The 20,201-nt window shown below is 40.2% G+C and overlaps 1 protein-coding gene across 1 annotated transcript in view; it reads right to left on the minus strand.

The window, feature by feature from the left end:
- The window catches only part of LOC124805125 (WD repeat-containing protein 81), a 303,608-nt gene that overhangs the window by 122,553 nt on the left and 160,854 nt on the right, over positions 1-20,201 (minus strand). Inside the window, exons 13-17 of the mRNA XM_047265582.1 lie at positions 18,623-19,056; positions 12,419-12,573; positions 10,123-10,266; positions 7,028-7,260; positions 3,087-3,327 (exon numbers count right to left, since the gene is read on the minus strand). Coding sequence (XP_047121538.1) covers positions 3,087-3,327; positions 7,028-7,260; positions 10,123-10,266; positions 12,419-12,573; positions 18,623-19,056 — 1,207 coding nt within the window. The remainder of the gene's footprint in view (positions 1-3,086; positions 3,328-7,027; positions 7,261-10,122; positions 10,267-12,418; positions 12,574-18,622; positions 19,057-20,201) is intronic.

Here is a 20,201-nt window from a genome sequence, read left to right on the forward strand (position 1 = left end):
GCTGCTCACATGGGCAGATAAGGGGACAGGTGTGTTGGAAGGGATACAGAGAGAAAGAAGGTGGGATAAGGATCAGGGAAAGAACAAAGAGTATGAAAAACAGACAAAATATGGAAAGATCCAAGGAAACAGCAAGGATGGAAGAAAAATAAATAAATAAATAAATGAATAAAATGGTTAACTGAGAGGCTGGAGTGAAGAGAGAGTGGAATGTGGTGAGAACAGGAGGAGAGGTTATTTGTCAGAGCCTGGTCATGGTAAATATTGGTAATCCATGTGAGTGGAGGGAGGGAGGAGGGAGAGAGGGAAGAGGGGAAGAGGGGGAGAGGAGGAGGAGGAGGAGGAGGAGGAGGAGGATGACGATGATTAAGGTTTAACATTTCATGGACAATGAGGTCATTACAGAAAGAGCTCAAACTCAGATTAAGGAAGGAATGGAAAGGATGCCCTTTCCCAAGGAAACATACTGGCAGTGTCCCTAAGCAATTTGGGGCTACCACAGAAAATGTAAAACTGGATAGCCAGACAGGGGGTTTGAACTACTGTCTTCTTGAATGCCATCCAGCATGTTATAAGTGTGCCACCTCACTTGATGTTGAGGCATGAGTATGAGCTAATTAGGCTGGATAACAGAACCAACCTTACAACTGCAGAAAGAACTACAATTACTATTTTAAAACTGATCCTGACCTGCTCATCTTTTTTGCAGCCACTGATGTTTATGAACCATGTGATTACAGGACACTGGGTCTGAAGCCTACTGTGCAACATAGTCTCCTACAGTTCCAGCTGCAATAACTTCACGCTGGAAATCTAGCATGGCCTCCAATCTCTCCCTTAGTTTCTAGGCCCTTTCCAAAATTTCTCTCCACAATCTCTTTCCATACTCCCAAAACTCCTCAAACACTCACTTACTACTCTATTTCCATGACCCATCAGCCCAAACATCCAGGTTGCCACATTGTGTTTGGTTACTATGCCACCAATGAAAGAATCTTCATTCTTGCCAATCAACAGCACCAACCTATTACCCACAATGCATTATTCGATATCAAAGACACTAACTGCTAATTCCACTGGCTCTCCACAAATTGTGCTCCTTTACTTGCACTGATTGTTACTGTAAATACAATATCCTCTTACATCAACAATTACCTTGGTCTTGTTAAAACTGAACATTATTTGTCCCAGTCCTGATTACTCTAAGCTAACAAACTCCTTCTTGTAATCTCAGCTAATTAGATCTTAAATCACAGCTACTTTCCCTGTGAGAGTATCGCGTAAAAAGCAAATCTTTGGTTCATTTATGGGATCCCAGACGACTCCAATGTAGACTAACCTCTATAAGAGCAATCTTGAGGATCTTGCTACTGGTTCAGATTAGTTACGATAGATGTATTTATGAGCTGGACCAATGATGAAAACATGCTATCCTCCTCATTTCTTTGAAAATCAGCATCATTGCCACCATTCATTTCATCTCGTCCTCAGCAGAGTGAGACACTTCCTTAACATTAACTTCTATGTTGTCAATGCCTCCTTAAGAACCTCATCAGTCCACATGAAACCCAACAATCATCAGAAACAACTCCATTTTCACAGCTGTCCTCCATTTCACATAAAAAAGTTTTTCCCATACAGACTGTCAAATGCTGGACATTATATTTACAGACACACACAGACCATTTCATTATGTACATTGGACAGTATAATTTATGGGAAAGATTCATTGTCTTTCTGAACCATAATAAAGAAATGCTCATTGCCATGACAAACTTCTGTATTTTTATCAGATGCGACACATTAATATGAACTTCAGTGTACTGTAACATACTTATTTTGTGTAACGCCTCATAGTAATTAATTTTCTATTCTTTATATAAGTTCATAGCAATTAATGCATTCTTGGTGTCATCCTCAATTTTTTTTAAAAATGTAGATAAGCACTTTGTTCACTGAGGTGACAGAAGTCATGGGATACCTCCTGATATCAGGAGCCAACGTTGTTGGAAGTCTCCTACAAAAATAATGAGTCATGCTGCTTCTATAGCTGATCATAATTGTGAAAGTATTGCTGGCACAGAATTTTGTGCAAGAACTGACCTCTTGATTATGTGCAAAAAAAAAAAAGAGTTCAATGGAATTTATGTGAGGTGCCCAACTCATTCGCTCAAATTGTCCAGAATGTTATTCAAACCAATTGCAAACAACTGAGGCCTGATGACAAGACATCATTGTTTGGGAACATGATGTCCATAAATGGCTGCAAATGGTCTCCAAGTAGCCAAACATAAACATTTCCAGTTGATCATAAGTTCAATTGGTACAATGGAAACACAGCCCACACCGTTATGGAGCCACCACCAGCTTGCACAGTGCCTCGATGAAAACTTGTGTCCTTGGCTCCATGGGGTCTGTGCTACACTTGAACCCTACAATCAACTCTTACTAACTGAAATTGGGTCTCATCTGACCAGGCCACAGTTTTTCAGTAGTCTAGACTTCAATCGATATGGTCAGGTGATAACGTGCTGTGAACAAAGGCACTAGTATCAGTCGTCTGTTGCCATAGTCGATTAAAGGCAAAATGTTGGCACACTGTCCTAATGGATACATTCATCATATGTCCCACACTGATTTCTGTATTTATTTCACGCAGTGTTGCATGTTTTTTATTACTGACAACTCTACACAAACACTGATACTCCCACTAGTTAAGCGAAAGCCTTCAGTCACTGCGTTATCCATGGTGAGAAGTAATGCCTGAAATTTTATATTTTCAGCATACTCTTGACACCGTGGATCTCAGAATACTGAATTCCTGAATGATTTCTGAAATGAAATATCCCATGCATCTAGCACCAACTACCATTCCATGCTCAAAGTCTGTTAATTTCTGTCGTGAAGCCATAATCATGTTGGAATCCTTTTCATATGAATCACCTGAGTACACATGACAGCTCTGCCAATGCACTGCCCTTTTATACCTTGTGTACGCCATACTATTATCATTTGTATACGTGCATATCACTACCCCATGACTTCTGTTAACCCCGTGTCTAAGAAATTTAATAACCTTTTCTCACCAGCTATAGATGTTAAGCAGTCCAAGACTTTGCAGGCACTATGATCACCCTGAACATGTCCCTCAGCAATGCTGAGAGTACCCATTTCAGCTGTGGGTGGAGCTGCACGAGCCATGTTGGAGTACCCTGTATAGCACAGTGCCAGCATCCGTAGTAAATTTCGTGAGAGATGACGTGCTGTCAGTACCGGGCCGAGCCGGTGAGAGAGCCATATGACAGATTCTGCACTCATGTCTGATACCTGCAAGAGAACAACAAAACTGAGCTGTATGTGAGTAAAGCAATGAAGAGGAAATGTAAATACACTCCTGGAAATGGAAAAAAGAACACATTGACACCAGTGTGTCAGACCCACCATACTTGCTCCGGACACTGCGAGAGGGCTGTACAAGCAATGATCACACGCACGGCACAGCGGACACACCAGGAACCGCGGTGTTGGCCGTCGAATGGCGCTAGCTGCACAGCATTTGTGCACCGCCGCCGTCAGTGTCAGCCAGTTTGCCGTGGCATACGGAGCTCCATTGCAGTCTTTAACACTGGTAGCATGCCGCGACAGCGTGGACGTGAACCGTATGTGCAGTTGACGGACTTTGAGCGAAGGCGTATAGTGGGCATGCGGGAGGCTGGGTGGACGTACCGCCGAATTGCTCAACACGTGGGGCGTGAGGTCTCCACAGTACATCGATGTTGTCGCCAGTGGTCGGCGGAAGGTGCACGTGCCCGTCGACTTGGGACCGGACCGCAGCGACGCACGGATGCACGCCAAGACCGTAGGATCCTACGCAGTGCCGTAGGGGACCGCACCGCCACTTCCCAGCAAATTAGAGACACTGTTGCTCCTGGGGTATCGGCGAGGACCATTCGCAACCGTCTCCATGAAGCTGGGCTATGGTCCCGCACACCGTTAGGCCGTCTTCCGCTCACACCCCAACATCGTGCAGCCCGCCTCCAGTGGTGTTGCGACAGGCGTGAATGGAGGGACGAATGGAGACGTGTCGTCTTCAGCGATGAGAGTCGCTTCTGCCTTGGTGCCAATGATGGTCGTATGCGTGTTTAGCGCCGTGCAGGTGAGCGCCACAATCAGGACTGCATACGACCGAGGCACACAGGGCCAACACCCGGCATCATGGTGTGGGGAGCGATCTCCTACACTGGCCGTACACCACTGGTGATCGTCGAGGGGACACTGAATAGGGCACGGTGCATCCAAACCGTCATCGAACCCATCGTTCTACCATTCCTAGACCGGCAAGGGAACTTGCTGTTCCAACAGGACAATGCACGTCTGCATGTATCCCGTGCCACCCAACGTGCTCTAGAAGGTGTAAGTCATCTACCCTGGCCAGCAAGATCTCCGGATCTGTCCCCCATTGAGCATGTTTGGGACTGGATGAAGCGTCGTCTCACGCGGTCTGCACGTCCAGCACGAACGCTGGTCCAACTGAGGCGCCAGGTGGAAATGGCATGGCAAGTCGTTCGACAGGACTACATCCAGCATCTCTACGATCGTCTCCATGGGAGAATAGCAGCCTGCATTGCTGCGAAAGGTGGATATACACTGTACTAGTGCCGACATTGTGCATGCTCTGTTGCCTGTGTCTATGTGCCTGTGGTTCTGTCAGTGTGATCATGTGATGTATCTGACCCCAGGAATGTGTCAATAAAGTTTCCCCTTCCTGGGACAATGAATTCATGGTGTTCTTATTTCAATTTCCAGGAGTGTATATAAGTCTAATAAGACTCTTGTCAAGAGTCTCCTATTCTTTCACAAAACATCATACGAGGGGCGACAATAAAGTAAAGAGACTGATTTTCTTTGCAAGATGTGGCAACCCTGTAGGCTTGCGTAGGAACAATATCTTTAACCTTGGTCTATAAGCTGCTTCTAGTCCAAGCAGCACACTGATGCAACTGCTCAGTCATGAGTTGTGTTGTAATAAGTTAAAATGTGTTTGTGTCTCTCATCACGGAAATGCAACTGCATAATATTGCACAAAAGTATGCCATTTCTTTTTGCGTTAAATTGGGTGAAAACGTGATGACAACTTACGGTAAGCTTCAGAAGGCTTTTGGAGAGGAGGTTATGTCAAGAGCTCAAGTTTTCCATTGGCATAAAATGTTTAGTGAAGGCAGAACAAATGTTGAAGATGAAGTCTGCAGTGGACAACCATCAACCTCACAGACGAATTTCAACTTGGCCAGGATGCATGAACTCGTACAATCTGATCGAAGATTATCCGTCAAAATGATTGCAGAAGAACTGAACATCAATCGAGAAATGGTTCATCTAATAATAACTGAAGATCTTGGTATGAAAAAGATTTGTGCAAAAATGGTCCCCAAAAATCTCACACCATAGCAGCGAGAAACATGGAAAAATGTGGCAGGCAATGTGTTAGAGCAAACAGAAATCAATCCAGAATTGTTGAGCCGTGTTATCACTGGTGATGAAAGTTGTTTTTTTCAGTACGATCCAGAGACAAAACGTCGAAGTTCATAATGGTGTTCAAAATGCTCGCATGTCAAAGTCAAAAGTGAAATGCATGCTTGTGTGCTTCTTTGTGTCCAAGGGAATTGTTCATAAAGAGTGGGTGCCTCCTGGACAAACAGTTCACCAATATTACTACAAAGAAATTTTAGAAAGACTTCGTAAAAGAGTTCTTCGTGTCTGTGCCAACATTACTGATAATTGGATTTTGCATCACAATAATGCGCCATCCCATACTGCTCTGTCAGTACAGCAATTTTTAAACTGAAAACAAATTTCAGTACTACCACAGCCACCTTATTTGTCAGATATCACTCCGTGCGACTTTTTTCTATTTCCAAGAGTCAAACGGCGGTCAAGGGACACCATTTTCAAACAACAAAAGATGTTGAAAAAGCTGTGACAAAGGTCTTGGAGGATATTACAGAAGATGAGTTCCAGAAATGTTACCATCAATGGCAGAAGAGCTGGAAAAAGTGTGTGCAATCAGAAGGGAACTAGAAGGGACAGGGGGTGAGTCGTGCCTGGGAAGCTCAGATGGCAAAGTTCTTGCCCGCGAAAGGCAAAGGTCCCGAGCTCGTGTCTTGGTCTGGCACACAGTTTTAATCTGCTAGAAAGTTTCAGAAGGGAACTACTTTGAAGGAGACAACACTAAACTTGACTAAAATGGTAAGCAACATTTTTTTGTCACATCAGTCTCATTATGTTATTGTCGTACCTTGTATGATAGTATTCCAAAGCAATATAGTTCTCTGTGGACTTTCATCTATGTGCAGCCCGCTTCTAACACCTTCTCTTACATTCATGATGAATGAGTGTAATTAATACAATATTTCATGACAATTACTTTTTTAAAGCTTACATAAATTTAAACAACATTACAGAAGGGTTTTTTTTCCCCCAGACAGTGTACACAGGTTCAGTTTTCCCTCCTGCTCCAATTTAATCAGATTGTCTTTATCAAGAATCTCTTATCCTTCACAAGGAACCACATGAATAAGAATTTCCTCTCCCAGTGAATGCATTGTAAAGAACATAAGGTACAAGTTTGATGCTTTTCTTCCATGTCTTTTCTGAATATTCAGCTTCTGGTACCCCTATTTTGAAGTTGGTACTTAGGTATTCTACTTCAGGTTCACAATGTTTGTATCTTCATTTTGTGACCATATTCCCTCCATAAGAATATATATAAGATGGAGAAGAAGAAGACAAGCATCAAACTATGGTACTGCCATTCACTTTATACAGCGGATTGTGAACACATCCCCAGCAACATTACAACTGCTTGCATAAACATTAAAATAATGAAACTGCAAACAAAATGATTTTTTTAAAACAAAAGAGTTGTATGGAGCCTCTAGTGAACCATTTTGTGTAAGGTGTATATATTTTTTTTAAATATTTAAGGAAAAAAGCAGAAACTGTCAAATAATTCATGCAACCAAACTACCTTAAATTGAGCATTAGATTTCTTCCGAAGAGGCTGAATTTCATTTGTCTTGTTTGGAGTTTCTTCAGCTGCAGGTTCCATTTCAGAAACATCAATGTCTTTAGACTCTAAAAATGCAGCTGGAGTATTAAAATGAACAGTGCTACCGTCTGCTGCATGGAATTCTGGATCAGAGAAATCTTCTGAAACCTCAATGGCATCTTCTTCAGCTGCTTCATGAACAGTCTCATCTTCTGAAAGGCAAAAAGAAAATCAATTTAAGGTCAAAACACTGCCACTGATCTAACACACGCACGCGACCACACACACACACACACACACACACACACACACACACACACACACACACACACGCACACACGCACAATGGGAGAAAGGGGGGAAGGGTGGAAAGGAGTGTGTGTGTGTGTGTGTGTGTGTGTGTGTGTGTGTGTGTGTGTGTGTGTGTGTGTGTGTGCGCGCGTGTGTGCGAGAGAGAGCGAGAGAGAGAGAGAGAGAGAGAGAGAGAGAGAGAGAGAGAGAGAGAGAGAGATATTATGCTATGAATCCCTGAACATCCTCAAAAATCCACGTTATGAGTGACCAGCAAGACAATTTCTTGGTGATGTGAGAGGTATCCTGTTACTACTGTACAGACAGCGCAGCGCAATGGAAGTCCCCAAATGATGCCAAGAGATAGTGCAGGTGAAGGCAGAACTCTTTGTGGAAGTGAATGCCATTACCTGTCAGAATCCAGCTTTCGGACTGAACAGATCCACTTCTGAGTGAACCAGCTGAGATTTTTCTTCCAGCAACAACCAACTTTACAACTGCCCTTTTTCAATGTGGGAGCTGATATTAGGCACTGTTTATTGCTCAAAACATGGTGCTTGTCCATCATAGGGTGCATTGAACCACATTGTAGCACATAACAAGAGCAGCGACAGGAGTCCTCCTCACATTGTTCATCCCAATCAAAGCATGCCAAATCTTTGCATCATAGAGACACGTAATCCTGAACCCTACTCTGAAACCAGTAAAGGAATTTACTCTCTGAAGTGGATATTATTATGTGGTTCTCATAATCTGTGGAGCGAACAGCAGCAAGTGTATCATAGTACACTGACATGACAAAAATAATGGGATAGCGATATTCAGATATACAGATGGTGATTTGTATTGTGTACACGATGTGTAAAAGGGCGATGCATTGGCGAAGCTCTCATTTGTACTCAGGTGATTCATGTGAAATGGCTTCCAACATGATTACAACTGTGCAGTGGAAATTAACAGACTTGGAACGTGGAATGTTAGTTGAAGCTATACATATGGAACATTCCATTTCAGAAATCGCTGCGGATTTCAATATCCTGAGATTCACAGTGTCAAGAGTGTGCCGAGAATACCAAATTTCAGGCATTACTTATTACCATGGACAACACAGTGGCCAACAGCCTTCACATTACGATTGAGAGCAGAGGCATTTGCATAGTGTCAGTGCTACCAGACAAGCAACATTGCATGAAATAACTGCAGGAACCAATGAGGGAGATACGATGAATGTGTGTGTTAGGACAATGCAGCAAAATCTGATGTTTATGGGCTGTGGCAGTAGACAACCAACACGAGTGCCTTTGCTAACAGTACGAAATTGCCTGCAGCACCTCTCCTGGGCTCATGAGCACATCAGTTGGATCCTAGACGACTGGAAAAACATAGCCTGGTCAGAGGAGTTCCAATTTCAGTTGGTAAGAGCTGATGTTACAGTTTGAGTGTAGTGCAGACCTCACCAACCTCTGGACCCACGATGTCAACAAGGTATTGTGCAACCTGATGGTGGCTTCATAATGACGTGGGCTGCGTTTACATGGAATGGACAGGGTCCTCTGGTCCAACTAAACGTACCATTGACTGGAAGTGGTTATATTCGGCTACCTGGAGAACATTTACAACCATTCATGAACTTCATAATCTTAAAGAATGATGGAATTGTCACTTGGCTACAATTGTTCAAAATTCTGGACAATGTGAGTGAATAATTTGCCCACCCAGATCACCTGACATGAAACTCATTGAACATTTATAGGACACAACTGAGTATTCAGTTTGTGCACAAAATCCTGCACCAGCAACCCTTTTGCAATTGTGGACAGGTATACAAACAGCACAGCTCATTATTTCTGCAGAAGACTTCCAATACTTGTTGAGACCATGCCACATCATGTTACTGCATTACAATGGGTAAAAGGAGGCCTGACAAGATATTGGGAAGTATTCCATAACTTTTCTCACCTAAGTGTATGAACTGTGAAATCTACAACCCAAACCAGTGCCAGACCACAAAACCAGCAGTTTTGGGTTTAGTATCTAATCATTCCAAGGACTTTTTCTGTTGCTTACTGTTTCTTTCACCTCTGGCAATTATTTGATTATGTGAAACATGGTAGGTTTCTCCAAGGTTTGGAGCAGACATTAAACTGTAGAGCACTCTGTAACTGGTTGGTGTAAGTCAGTTCACATGTTACAGGAATGCAAGGGTGTATTACATGCAATAGAGTCATTCTCAAACAGTGTGGTGTTTAAAACAATCTCCAAATTGAGGGCAGTTTTATTATTATTATTATTATTATTATTATTATTATTATTATCATTCCTATTCCTGTCTACAGTTCAGGAAGGAATTTCATATTCTGGTTAAAAGTTTTAACAGACTTGCAGGAGACATCAGCAAGAAAATTTCTGAATATTTGACATTAAAATAAAAGAATACCATATCAGCTACATCTCCTATAATTTACCAGTGTATTTGGGCTCAGCTATTTGTTCCTTATAAGTGAAAAACATAAAGTCATATGGCATGACTGGCTGGGAGCCAATTAGAACAAACACCAACTGATGTCGAGAAACATTTGGCCACATACTACAAATAATTCATCTGTCAAAATAGTGATATGCAAGCAGTCTGCATGTCTGCACAAAAGTTCATGTTTATTGACACTAAAACACATTTTGTTAGCAATCTACATAACAAATAACTGACTAATAGTTCAGCAATAAGGAAAATGTATCAGTATTTTCACAGACTATTAAAATGTAGAATACTAGAGGGGCTATACCTTGAAAATTTATTTCTAGGGAGCCGTCATCATCAATAGCTGCAGGGTCAGGCAACTCCAAGTCAAGATGCTCCATGAGATGATACAAAGGAGTTTCTGGGTCATCAGGTGATGATTTTTCACCTGTTTCAAACACAAAGACCTCTGCAACAAATACAGGAAAGTAGATTATAATAAACAATCATTTTTAAACCAATGAAGTGGTTTTCTCCATGAACTAGGAAAAAAAAGCTGTAATTAGGGCACAAAATTATATTACATGTTACGTGTGTTACATATTTAGCCACATTTCTATTTCAATTCCAGAGTTTATTTTTTATGAGCATCATCACTTGATGTAACATGTGCACGACTTGCTAAATATTTCCAGCTTTTGCTGCACAACTCACTTTTTATGGAGTGTGATAATGATCACCATCATTATAGAAAGTTTTTCACAATTTCTATTACAGGTTTCTAGGGGTTGTAGAGGATATTTAGTAGATAAAATTCTGATATGAAATCCTTTCTGGAAATGTAACATTTAATATAAAATGAGTTTGAAGACTGGATCACTTTTAAATCTCCAGCTGCACAGCATGTGTACAAACTGAGAAGAAGGTGTCTAACCAGTCCTAGATAATGACATTCCTACAAAATGTCTCTCAACAAATACTTACAAGCTGTGGAGCACCATCACAGAAGATTTTCATATTCCTGAAAGGGGCAGGGGTGGAGTTACTGAAAGATCTGCCACTCTCACTTCATCAGCAAACATGGTTCCAACATGATGGTGCACTCGTGCATTTTGCAAATGGCATCTGTGGACGTCTCAATCAAACATAAGGAGAAAAGTGGATAGTTTGATGTGTATGAACTCCTTGGGGCCCATGGTTACCAGATTTAACTGTTCCTCACTTTTTCTTGAGTGACTATTAGAAGAGTATGAGACTCCTATAGAGTCAGAAGACAACCTCCTTGCACGAGTTTTCCAGCAGCAGAAACTGTTGGGCACATGCCAGGGTTCGTGGTCAGTGTGTGCAAAAGAAAAGCATAAATCATAGGTATACCTTGTGCAACAAACAGCAGGGTCCTCAGTGTGTGTGCCATGAACTAACCTTCAAAGATATTGTGTATCAAAACAATACATTTCCAGACATGAGTCCCTTAACAAAACTTTGTCTGCTAAGTCTCCTCTACAACCCCTAAAACCTGAAATAGGTATTGTGAAATTAGTCAAATTCTAACGTAGAAAAGAAGTCTTAATGTAGGAGAGAGTGATAAGGCTCTAATCTTGCCAGGTGAAATAAACACATTAAAAAATCTTTAATTTCATATGGATTATACAAGATGCACCTGTGAAGTTCAGTGAATGCTCTCAGAAAGTAAAGAGAACAATAGTTACAAACAAAATACCTTTATTGGCCTTCAAAGTAATCACCATTAGCTACAACACACCTCTGGCATCAGTTGTAAGGCTGTCGAAAACTGTCAGAAAATGTTTCTTGTGGTATCACTCAGAGCACCATGACCACACTTCGTTGGTTATCCCTGTACTTACAAGAGATGAGAGGTGGTACTCCTAATATGATCTGCAGATCATGTGACAGTCAATGGCATGGTGTTCATTGTGTTTTCCCACCTCACAAAAAGAGTCACCTGACAAAATCCACGAATGAGACAATGTTGATCACCTTTTTTGGCAGCAAGGACTTGATCTTAATGAATTTCTACAGGAGGTGGGGAAGATGGGGAGGCAGGAAGATGATGAAACCATACCACTGACTGTCATTTGGTCTCCGGATAGCATTGGTAGCACCTGGTCTCATCTCCCGTATTGACATGGATATCCAATAATGTGGGACCACAATGCTACAAATGATTCCAAAAAAAGCATTTGCTGACAGTTTTCATCAGCTTTACGACCCATGTAGTAGTGTGTTGTAGCTAATGGTGATTACTTTGAAGGCTAGTAAAGGTATTTTGTTTGCAACTCTTGTCATTTATTTTCTGAGACCATTTAATGAATTTTTCAGATTCACCTCATATATGCCAATTTTAATTAATTTAAAAAGAAAAATAATAAATGAAGACTTTTGAATATAAAAAGAGGATATCCATATTTTACAGTCTTTAATCAATTATTGAACTGCTGAAACCTGACACCTACATCGACACTGAACTGAATAAGTTGTTGTAAGATGCATAGCATGAGATGAAAAATTAACAAATGAATTGTAACATCAGACACTATAACAACTACTAACTAAGGAATTGTGTATCATTTGGCACACATAAGATACAAAATCAAAGATACCTGGTTCAGCACCATTTTGCACATCTTTCTCTGTTTCTCCTGTCTGCTCAACATTGTCACCACTTGATGGCTTAGATTTTTCAGAGTCACCTGAAGAGTCTTCATCCAATGGAGAAAGCACACCCACTACAGTACTGTCGTCAAAATCACAGCCTCTAGGAAAGAAATTTGGCAGTTTTCAACATTACTTAGGTGTAAATTTTCTATAAATAATTTACTCATCTGTGTTTTGAGAAACAGAGAACAGCAGAAAACCTTCAAGGATGTTCTATACTGGCAGCACATTGCCTATGATGATTTTAATATTAGTAGTAATTTTGTTAATGCAGTCAATATTTATGTATAGAGCTAAGGATAAATAAGTATTTCCTCACTATTCAGAAATGTTTTCCACATAAAACTGCCCTGTTGCTATTTATACATCAAAATAAGTGCTACACTTTTACCACGACTGTACATTTAATTGAAAAGGTTCCCTTTATAGCTCCATACATTAAAGTTTCTTTCCACTCCATCCACTCCATTCATGGATGGAGCAGCAAAATTTGTGGCAACAGTTCATCAATTTCAGACAGCTCACTACTCAACTGCCTTTCACCAAGTAAGATGACACACTGGTTTACAGACACAAGATTCACTCTTGGCAGTGGAAATTCACAACCCCCTCCAGTCACACAACTTTCGGTTTTCTCACACACGGGAAAATACAAGATGGAAAGGATAGCTGCTACTCACCATATAGTGCAGATGATGAGTTGCAGATAGGCACAACAAAAAGACTGTTGGAAAGTGAGCTTTCCAACATTCTTTTTGCCGTGCCTATCTGCAACTTGGCACCTCTGCAATATGGTGAGTAGCATCTATCCTTTTCATAAATTTGGGATTTCTGTTGTTTTCCTGAACAACTCATGATCAATGTTGGGATGAGTTCTTTGAAAAGGACTTATTTCCACATTCTTGTACATCTGAGCATGTGTTACATTTCCAATGACCTCACTGGTGATGAGTCATCAAACCCTGAACTCCTTTCTGGCAATGATTCTGGAATTCTAACTTCACCCTTTCTGTCCACATATTTAATCTTTGGATTTGAAGTGAATTATATGGATTAATAAGAAATGAATTGTGGCAGTCTCTCTAACAGTGGCAGACAGAAAAATTAATTGGATTACAATAAAACATTTTTTAGCCACTATACAGAAATACAAGCGCCCCAGATCGCCATATACAACTTAAAATGCTTTCTTGAAACATACTTTTTTTATTCTTTAATGAACTTCATCACAGTAATTCTGGGATATTTTATTAATTGTGTCATTCGTATTACATAATAGTGCAAATCTCTCGTATTTGCATTCCTACAGTGAGGTATGCCGGGGGCTGAAAAGTATTTGCATTCCTACAGAGAGATGTGTAAAAGGCTGAAAAACAATCAGATCCTATCAGTGGCTGAAGAATATACATATTCTATTTTATGATTTTTTTCAAAATTTTTTAGTAGGCTTTCAAAAGATATCAAGCACCTTTACTCAAATGTGAGTCAAACTCTGGTTTTTCAGCTTTTCCATGGCACTTTTTTTGTGAGGCCAACAAGCCTGTGACCATGAGTGCTGACCACCTTTGTAAACATCACTGCCATCTTTCTATCACTTCAGACAAGACACCACTCAGGACATCTGCATACATCTCTAGCACTGAAGAGGCAATCACATACTTTGGATTGATTTTGACAGATATGCTGATGGGGTTACCCCTGAAATGTGTAATGAAATGATAAACAAAAATTATATTGATGGAAAAACCAGGATGGAATGATGATAATATTATGAAAAGGGTAGATTGCTTCTCACCGTATAGCGGAGATGCTGAGTCACAGACAGGCACAAAAAAAAAAAAAAGACTATTAGACATGCAAGCTTTCGGCCAGAAGGGCCTCATCTGAAATAGACAACATCCACACACACATTCACACAAACACAGCTCACACACACATGACCACTGTCTCTGGCTGCTGAAGCCAGACTACAAGCAACTGCACATGATGGGAGAAGCAATCTGGGTGGTGGGAGTAAGGAGGAGTCTGGGGTGGGGAGAGGGAGGGGGAGGGAGAGCAGGATATGGGTGAGGAATGGTAGAATGCTGTTTGTGGGAGCATACGGGGACTGGAGCAACTGAACCACATTCTCCATAAGGGTTTTATCTACCTCTCGTCATGCCCTGAAATGTGGAATGTCCAACCCACTATCCTTCCCACCCCTGCCACAGTGGTATTTCACCACCCAATGAACCTACACAATATCTTTGTCCATCCCTACGCTAACTCTGCTCCCAACTCCTTCCCTCATGGCTCATATCCCTGTATCAGACCTACCTACAAGACCTGTCCAATACATCCTACCACCACCACCTACTTCAGTCTGGTCACAAGCATCACCTATCCCATCAAAGGTAGGGCTACCTATGAAACCAGTCACGTGATCTACAAGCTAAGCTGCAACCACTGTGCCTCGTTCTACATGGGCATGACAACTAAGAAGCTGTCTGTCCACAAACTGTGGCCAAGAAACAGCTGGACCAACCAGCTTCCCATCACAATGTTCTTCCTGTTAATGACTGTTTAACAGCCTGTGCCATCTGGAGCCTTACTATCAACACCAGCTTTTCTGAGTTGCGCAGATGGGAACTCTCCCTACAATTTATCCTACAATCCCGTAACCCTCCAGGCCTCAACATTCGCTCCTACAAACAGCAATTTACTGGCCCCCACCTGTACCCAGCTCTCCTCCCCCTCCCTGTCCCAGTCTCCTCCTTAAGCCCACTACCCAGATTGCTTCTTCCTTCATGTGCTGTTGCTTTCAGTGTGGCCTAGACAGCCAGAAACAGTGTGTGTGTGTGTGTGTGTGTGTGTGTGTGTTCAGAAGAAGGCCTTCTGGGTGAAAGCTTACATGTTCAGTAGTAATTTTGTTGTGCCTGTCTGCGACTAACATCTCCACAATATGGTGAGTAGCAGTCTATCCTTTTTGTGACTGTCAATTATATTGGCAGCCAAGACAAATATATTACCATTCACTGCCATATGTTAGTCCAATGAGATACAGAAGCTGTACGCTTTAGCCGTATTTGAGAACAATAAATAAAACTATTTAAAAACAATATTTTTCATATCATTCCACTAAAAGATCTGATGCTGTCATTTATCTTCCATAGAACTTAACATATGTAATTGATTCACTTTAAGATGTTACAGAACCAGGTTTAATAATAAATTACATTCATTTAGCAACTTTTCATCACGCTTTACACAATACTTTCCTGTAGCTCTTACTCCAGGTAGTGTCTAGGGGTCTCAATTGAATCTATGTCCTTAGGAACTATTTCTTTCTTTCCTTGTCTTAGATAAACTCACTTGTATGTTACTGTGACTATTCAGTCACAATTATCCAAGAAATTACTTCTGCATGTTGATCAGTCTTTAAACAACAAAATTTCAATGAGTTTCTCACAAGAGCTTTATATTCCTCTGGAAATGTTATTGAAGGGCTCAAGGCGAAGTTGAAGATCTGTGCTAAATGGCGTACCAAAATTCTATCAACAAAATTTTACCAGTTGAATTTACAGTTGACCAACAAAACTTCTGGTATTTTCTGTTAGTTGTCAGAATATCAAAGATTAACAGGCTGTACATTTCTATATCAGCTGCAGTAGCACAACAGTCAGCATTCAACAAGGTGCTTTGACAGAGACTTTAATCTGTTTTTGATTAATTAGTTACAACTTCCTTTTTCCCTTAGTGCAGAAAGAATTTCCAGTCAAGCTTCAGCCACAAAAGTATTTCTTTCTTTTCTGTGATTCCAAATTATTTTCTTGACACTGATAATACATTACACAGGCAAACTGTTTCACCTTTCACATTCTCACAGTGATGAAACATAATGTTTATTCTGCACCCAAAACTCTAAATGAAAGCAAAAGACTTATTAGCATGGCAGACAAGCACCTCTAATCCATCACACAGAGATTCCCATCCCACTTCCTGGAATACCCCCTCTCCCAACTGGAACCTTCATTGTCACAACTGATGTGATACTGCTCTACACAAACATCACAATACATAGAGATTCTCATCTCTAGAACACATTTGAAAGTTTTTTTAAAATGCTGTTCATTGTCACCTTAGCGAACTTCTTTCTTACACATAACTTCTGCACCTCTGAGTGCCAGATCTATAAGCAAATCAGAAGGACAACTATGGGAACTACGATGGGCCTGTTGTGCATCAAAGTTTTCACGAGTTACATGGAAGAGGTATTCCACAAGACCAAAAAGCTAGCTGCTGGACATGGTACAGATTTAATGATAACATCTTTGTTGTCTGGACTACAGTGAAGAACAACTCCTCCATTTTCTACAACAGCTTCACTCCTTTTTCCAAATCCAGAGCTACCTTCTTTGAGGATGACCATTTCAATGAACCTCACAACCAAACCGCAATTCCTATAAAACCAACCAATAAATAACAACAACTACACTTAGACAGTTGGTGCCCTTTACATATAATACTCCTCTTCCTACAAAAGAGACATTCATGGCAAACCTATCTCCTCCACCAATAAATTCCCCAACACTAACAACATCCCCTAGACTTTTCTCTCTTGCAGCTACTCCACAGAATTTCAAAACAAACACTTTTCATCCAGTAATACACAAGCCTTTAATGCCTCAATACATTACTCTGACATGTCTAAGACTGTCTCAGTACAAGCTCTGAAATGACATCATCTCTCCCTGATATCCTCCCTACACCACCTACTACCTTACACTGCACTCTAAACCTCTGCAACATTCTTGTCAAATCTACTCCTAGGTTCCTATGCCTATAATTGTTCCTACTGTAAAACCTATCCCATGCACCCAACCAGTGCCATTTACTCCAGCTGTATCATGGGTAAACCACTTAAGTCAGAGAAACATGTGACACTACATGTGATGTTTACCAAGTAACATATTTTCAGGGCACAGAGTTTTATGTACAGAGGAGCACCGCCAAACATCTGAGTGCATAGGTGGACCCAGAAGAACTGTCCTCTTTGAGGATAACCAGTACCCAATACCGGAGAATGCAATACAGTATGACTGAACGGACACAACACATGACCTATTTAGATTCTCCAACCAGCAATAGTTTCCCTGAACTCCTAGAGTTGAGAACTTGCTGTCCAACATATCGTTTTTTCTTGCCACCCTCCAGACTTCACCTCTTTTAAAAATAACATAATCTCCTTTCTTTTCTTTTAATTAATTGTAGAATCAATTTCTCAATTGCTTTTTATTTTCATTTCTCTATCTTTCTCTCTTGTCCTTTTAGGTGTATTTCCATATTCTTTTCCACTATCCCCCAAGTTTCAATTTTACTGTTCATTTCACTTCTAGTTTCTCTTTTCATTAATCCATCTTTATTTCTGACCCTGTCCTTCTGTCATCTATGAACTGAATCCAGCACAGTGTTTACCAATGCACCATCTTCGATCTCCTATTCTTCCTTGTGTCTTTCCTTTCATTGTTATCTCCCCTGTCCTCAAAGGAAGTGGGTCCCACTTATTCTGTAGCCTAAGTGACATGTCCCTCCTTTTTAACAATCCTCAACCTATTCCTCTTTTCTTCTAGAGAGAGGAACTAACAGTTCCAAAATGTAGAATAATTTTTTTATACTTTTGTGTATTGTTCTGGCTCCTTGAAATTTTACTGTTTTCTCAAATTAGTTTTCCTTTTGATAAAATCTTCCAGTTACCTAGCTCCAATGACTAAAAATGCTTGTTGTCTGTATGGCAAGTGGTAATGTTCATGCAAAACTGCAAGACAAGTAGCAGCAAATTGTAAAAAGGTGGCTGTTGTTACAGACATACGTAACTATCTTCTTCAAAAAATACTCATGTATTTTTGTAAATATTGACTTACTTGAAAGAGAAAAAAAGAGGCTACTTAATACAACAGAAAAAACAACAACTTTTTTTTCCAAGAAATCGCTATCATGCAAATAATAATAATTTACTTCCTCTCTCTCTCTCTCTCTCTCTCTCTCTCTCTCTCTCTCTCTCTCTCTCTCTCTCGCTATGTACACTTTTGTTTGTTCACCATCTTTCAAGGTCCTGCATCATGATGAGATCTATTGAATATGACAAATGAATGATGAAGTTACACACTTACTTAAGAGAAGATGTTGCATTTCTAAGATCTGAACCCTGCTGAAAGGAGGCTCCATCACGGCTGTAGTAATCTCTGTAGCCTCCAACGGCTTCCACCAAAGGACTCACAAAATTCTCAAGGAACGTTTTGAGTCCTAGACGAACAATTAACTGCAGCAGAAAAATGTGATGGTATAGTTTAACATGTTTGCTGCTCTGCTCACTGTCATCTTCTGTGCCATTCTCATACAGTTTAAGAATCGATGGCATCAGAAACTTAGCAGTATGCTTAGGCCCAAGATGTTTTGCAACAAGATCAAAAAGGTTCCAAGCTGCCAGCACTGATGTTTCTGGGTCTTCCATAAGTTCCTTGATGTATGGAAGAATTAATTCAAGACTTTCTTGTGAAACAGATGAGATTTCAGGAAGTAGAACTGTCAGTTCTTGTTTCATTACCTGCAATACGAAAGTTAATTTAAACAAGATAAAATAATACATCATAATGAGTGGAAAAAGCCAGTTACTTACTGCGAAGATGCCTTTTATGTAGCAACATAACAATCATAAATCATATAGCATACATTACTAAAACTTGAGAGTTTCACACATTGTGGAAGAGATAATAACTTCTGATTTGCAAGTGACATGGTCTAAAATACTGAACTTTTGCTTGGATGGAACACAGGCCAATACTAATTTGGTCAATTTGATTTAGGCCTGCAGTTACTTTAACTAAATTTAGGAAAATAATGGTGTTCTTTCTTTAAGATCAATCACAGCAGTTATTTGCACTATTATCTTTGTCCATTTTATTAGAGCCTGATATTCAACAACCTCAACATTGGTCAAAAAGTAAATTTCTGACCACCACAAAAAGATACAGCAGCATCTAAGCTCATTGCTAAGTTAGTGCTGGTGTCAGAAGAAGCTTTTCAATTCACTGTGCAAGACAGTTGCTTCAGAACTTCTGGCACATAGCTGTGGAGCAACAACACATTTACAAACTGACTGATACTAATGTAATGTATTTTTGTAAAGATCATGTAAATGCTATCTCTGGGCACAATTTCAAGAAATTTTCAATAAGTTAATAATTGTAATTTACAACTTTCTGTGATCACAATAAAAATCACAGAATGACATCACTGTAACATCTTTGCAAGTTACTTTATTGAGACATAAAAATGGGTTTTCTGTCGGCAGATTACTCTGAAGTGTCCTCCAAGTTCCTCACAAAGGAAAACCATATACCATAATATTACAAGTATATGCCGATTTTACTACATTATGAAGGATTATATTTTAAGAGATTATTTTAGTTGCAAAAGATGAAAATTGCAAGACAAAATTAAAATTCTAATTGACTAAGAATATGAGCAAAAGATATTACTATGTAAATTAAAAGTAGAAATATGGGAAACATCAAGATTACATAGTTCAAAATGTCTCAGGCTTCAAAACTGGTGTTTTATGTGGAAAGGATTTTAGAAGAAGTGAATAAATATAAAGGCACTGAAAGGGGAATCAGATTCGGCTGTGTTACCCAGAACTGTGTACCTGGACAGAAGTATAAGTAGTTGCTATCTTGCAGTCATCAAGTC

Source organism: Schistocerca piceifrons, chromosome 7, assembly GCF_021461385.2.
Source record: "Schistocerca piceifrons isolate TAMUIC-IGC-003096 chromosome 7, iqSchPice1.1, whole genome shotgun sequence".
Taxonomy (NCBI): Eukaryota; Metazoa; Arthropoda; class Insecta; order Orthoptera; family Acrididae; genus Schistocerca; species Schistocerca piceifrons.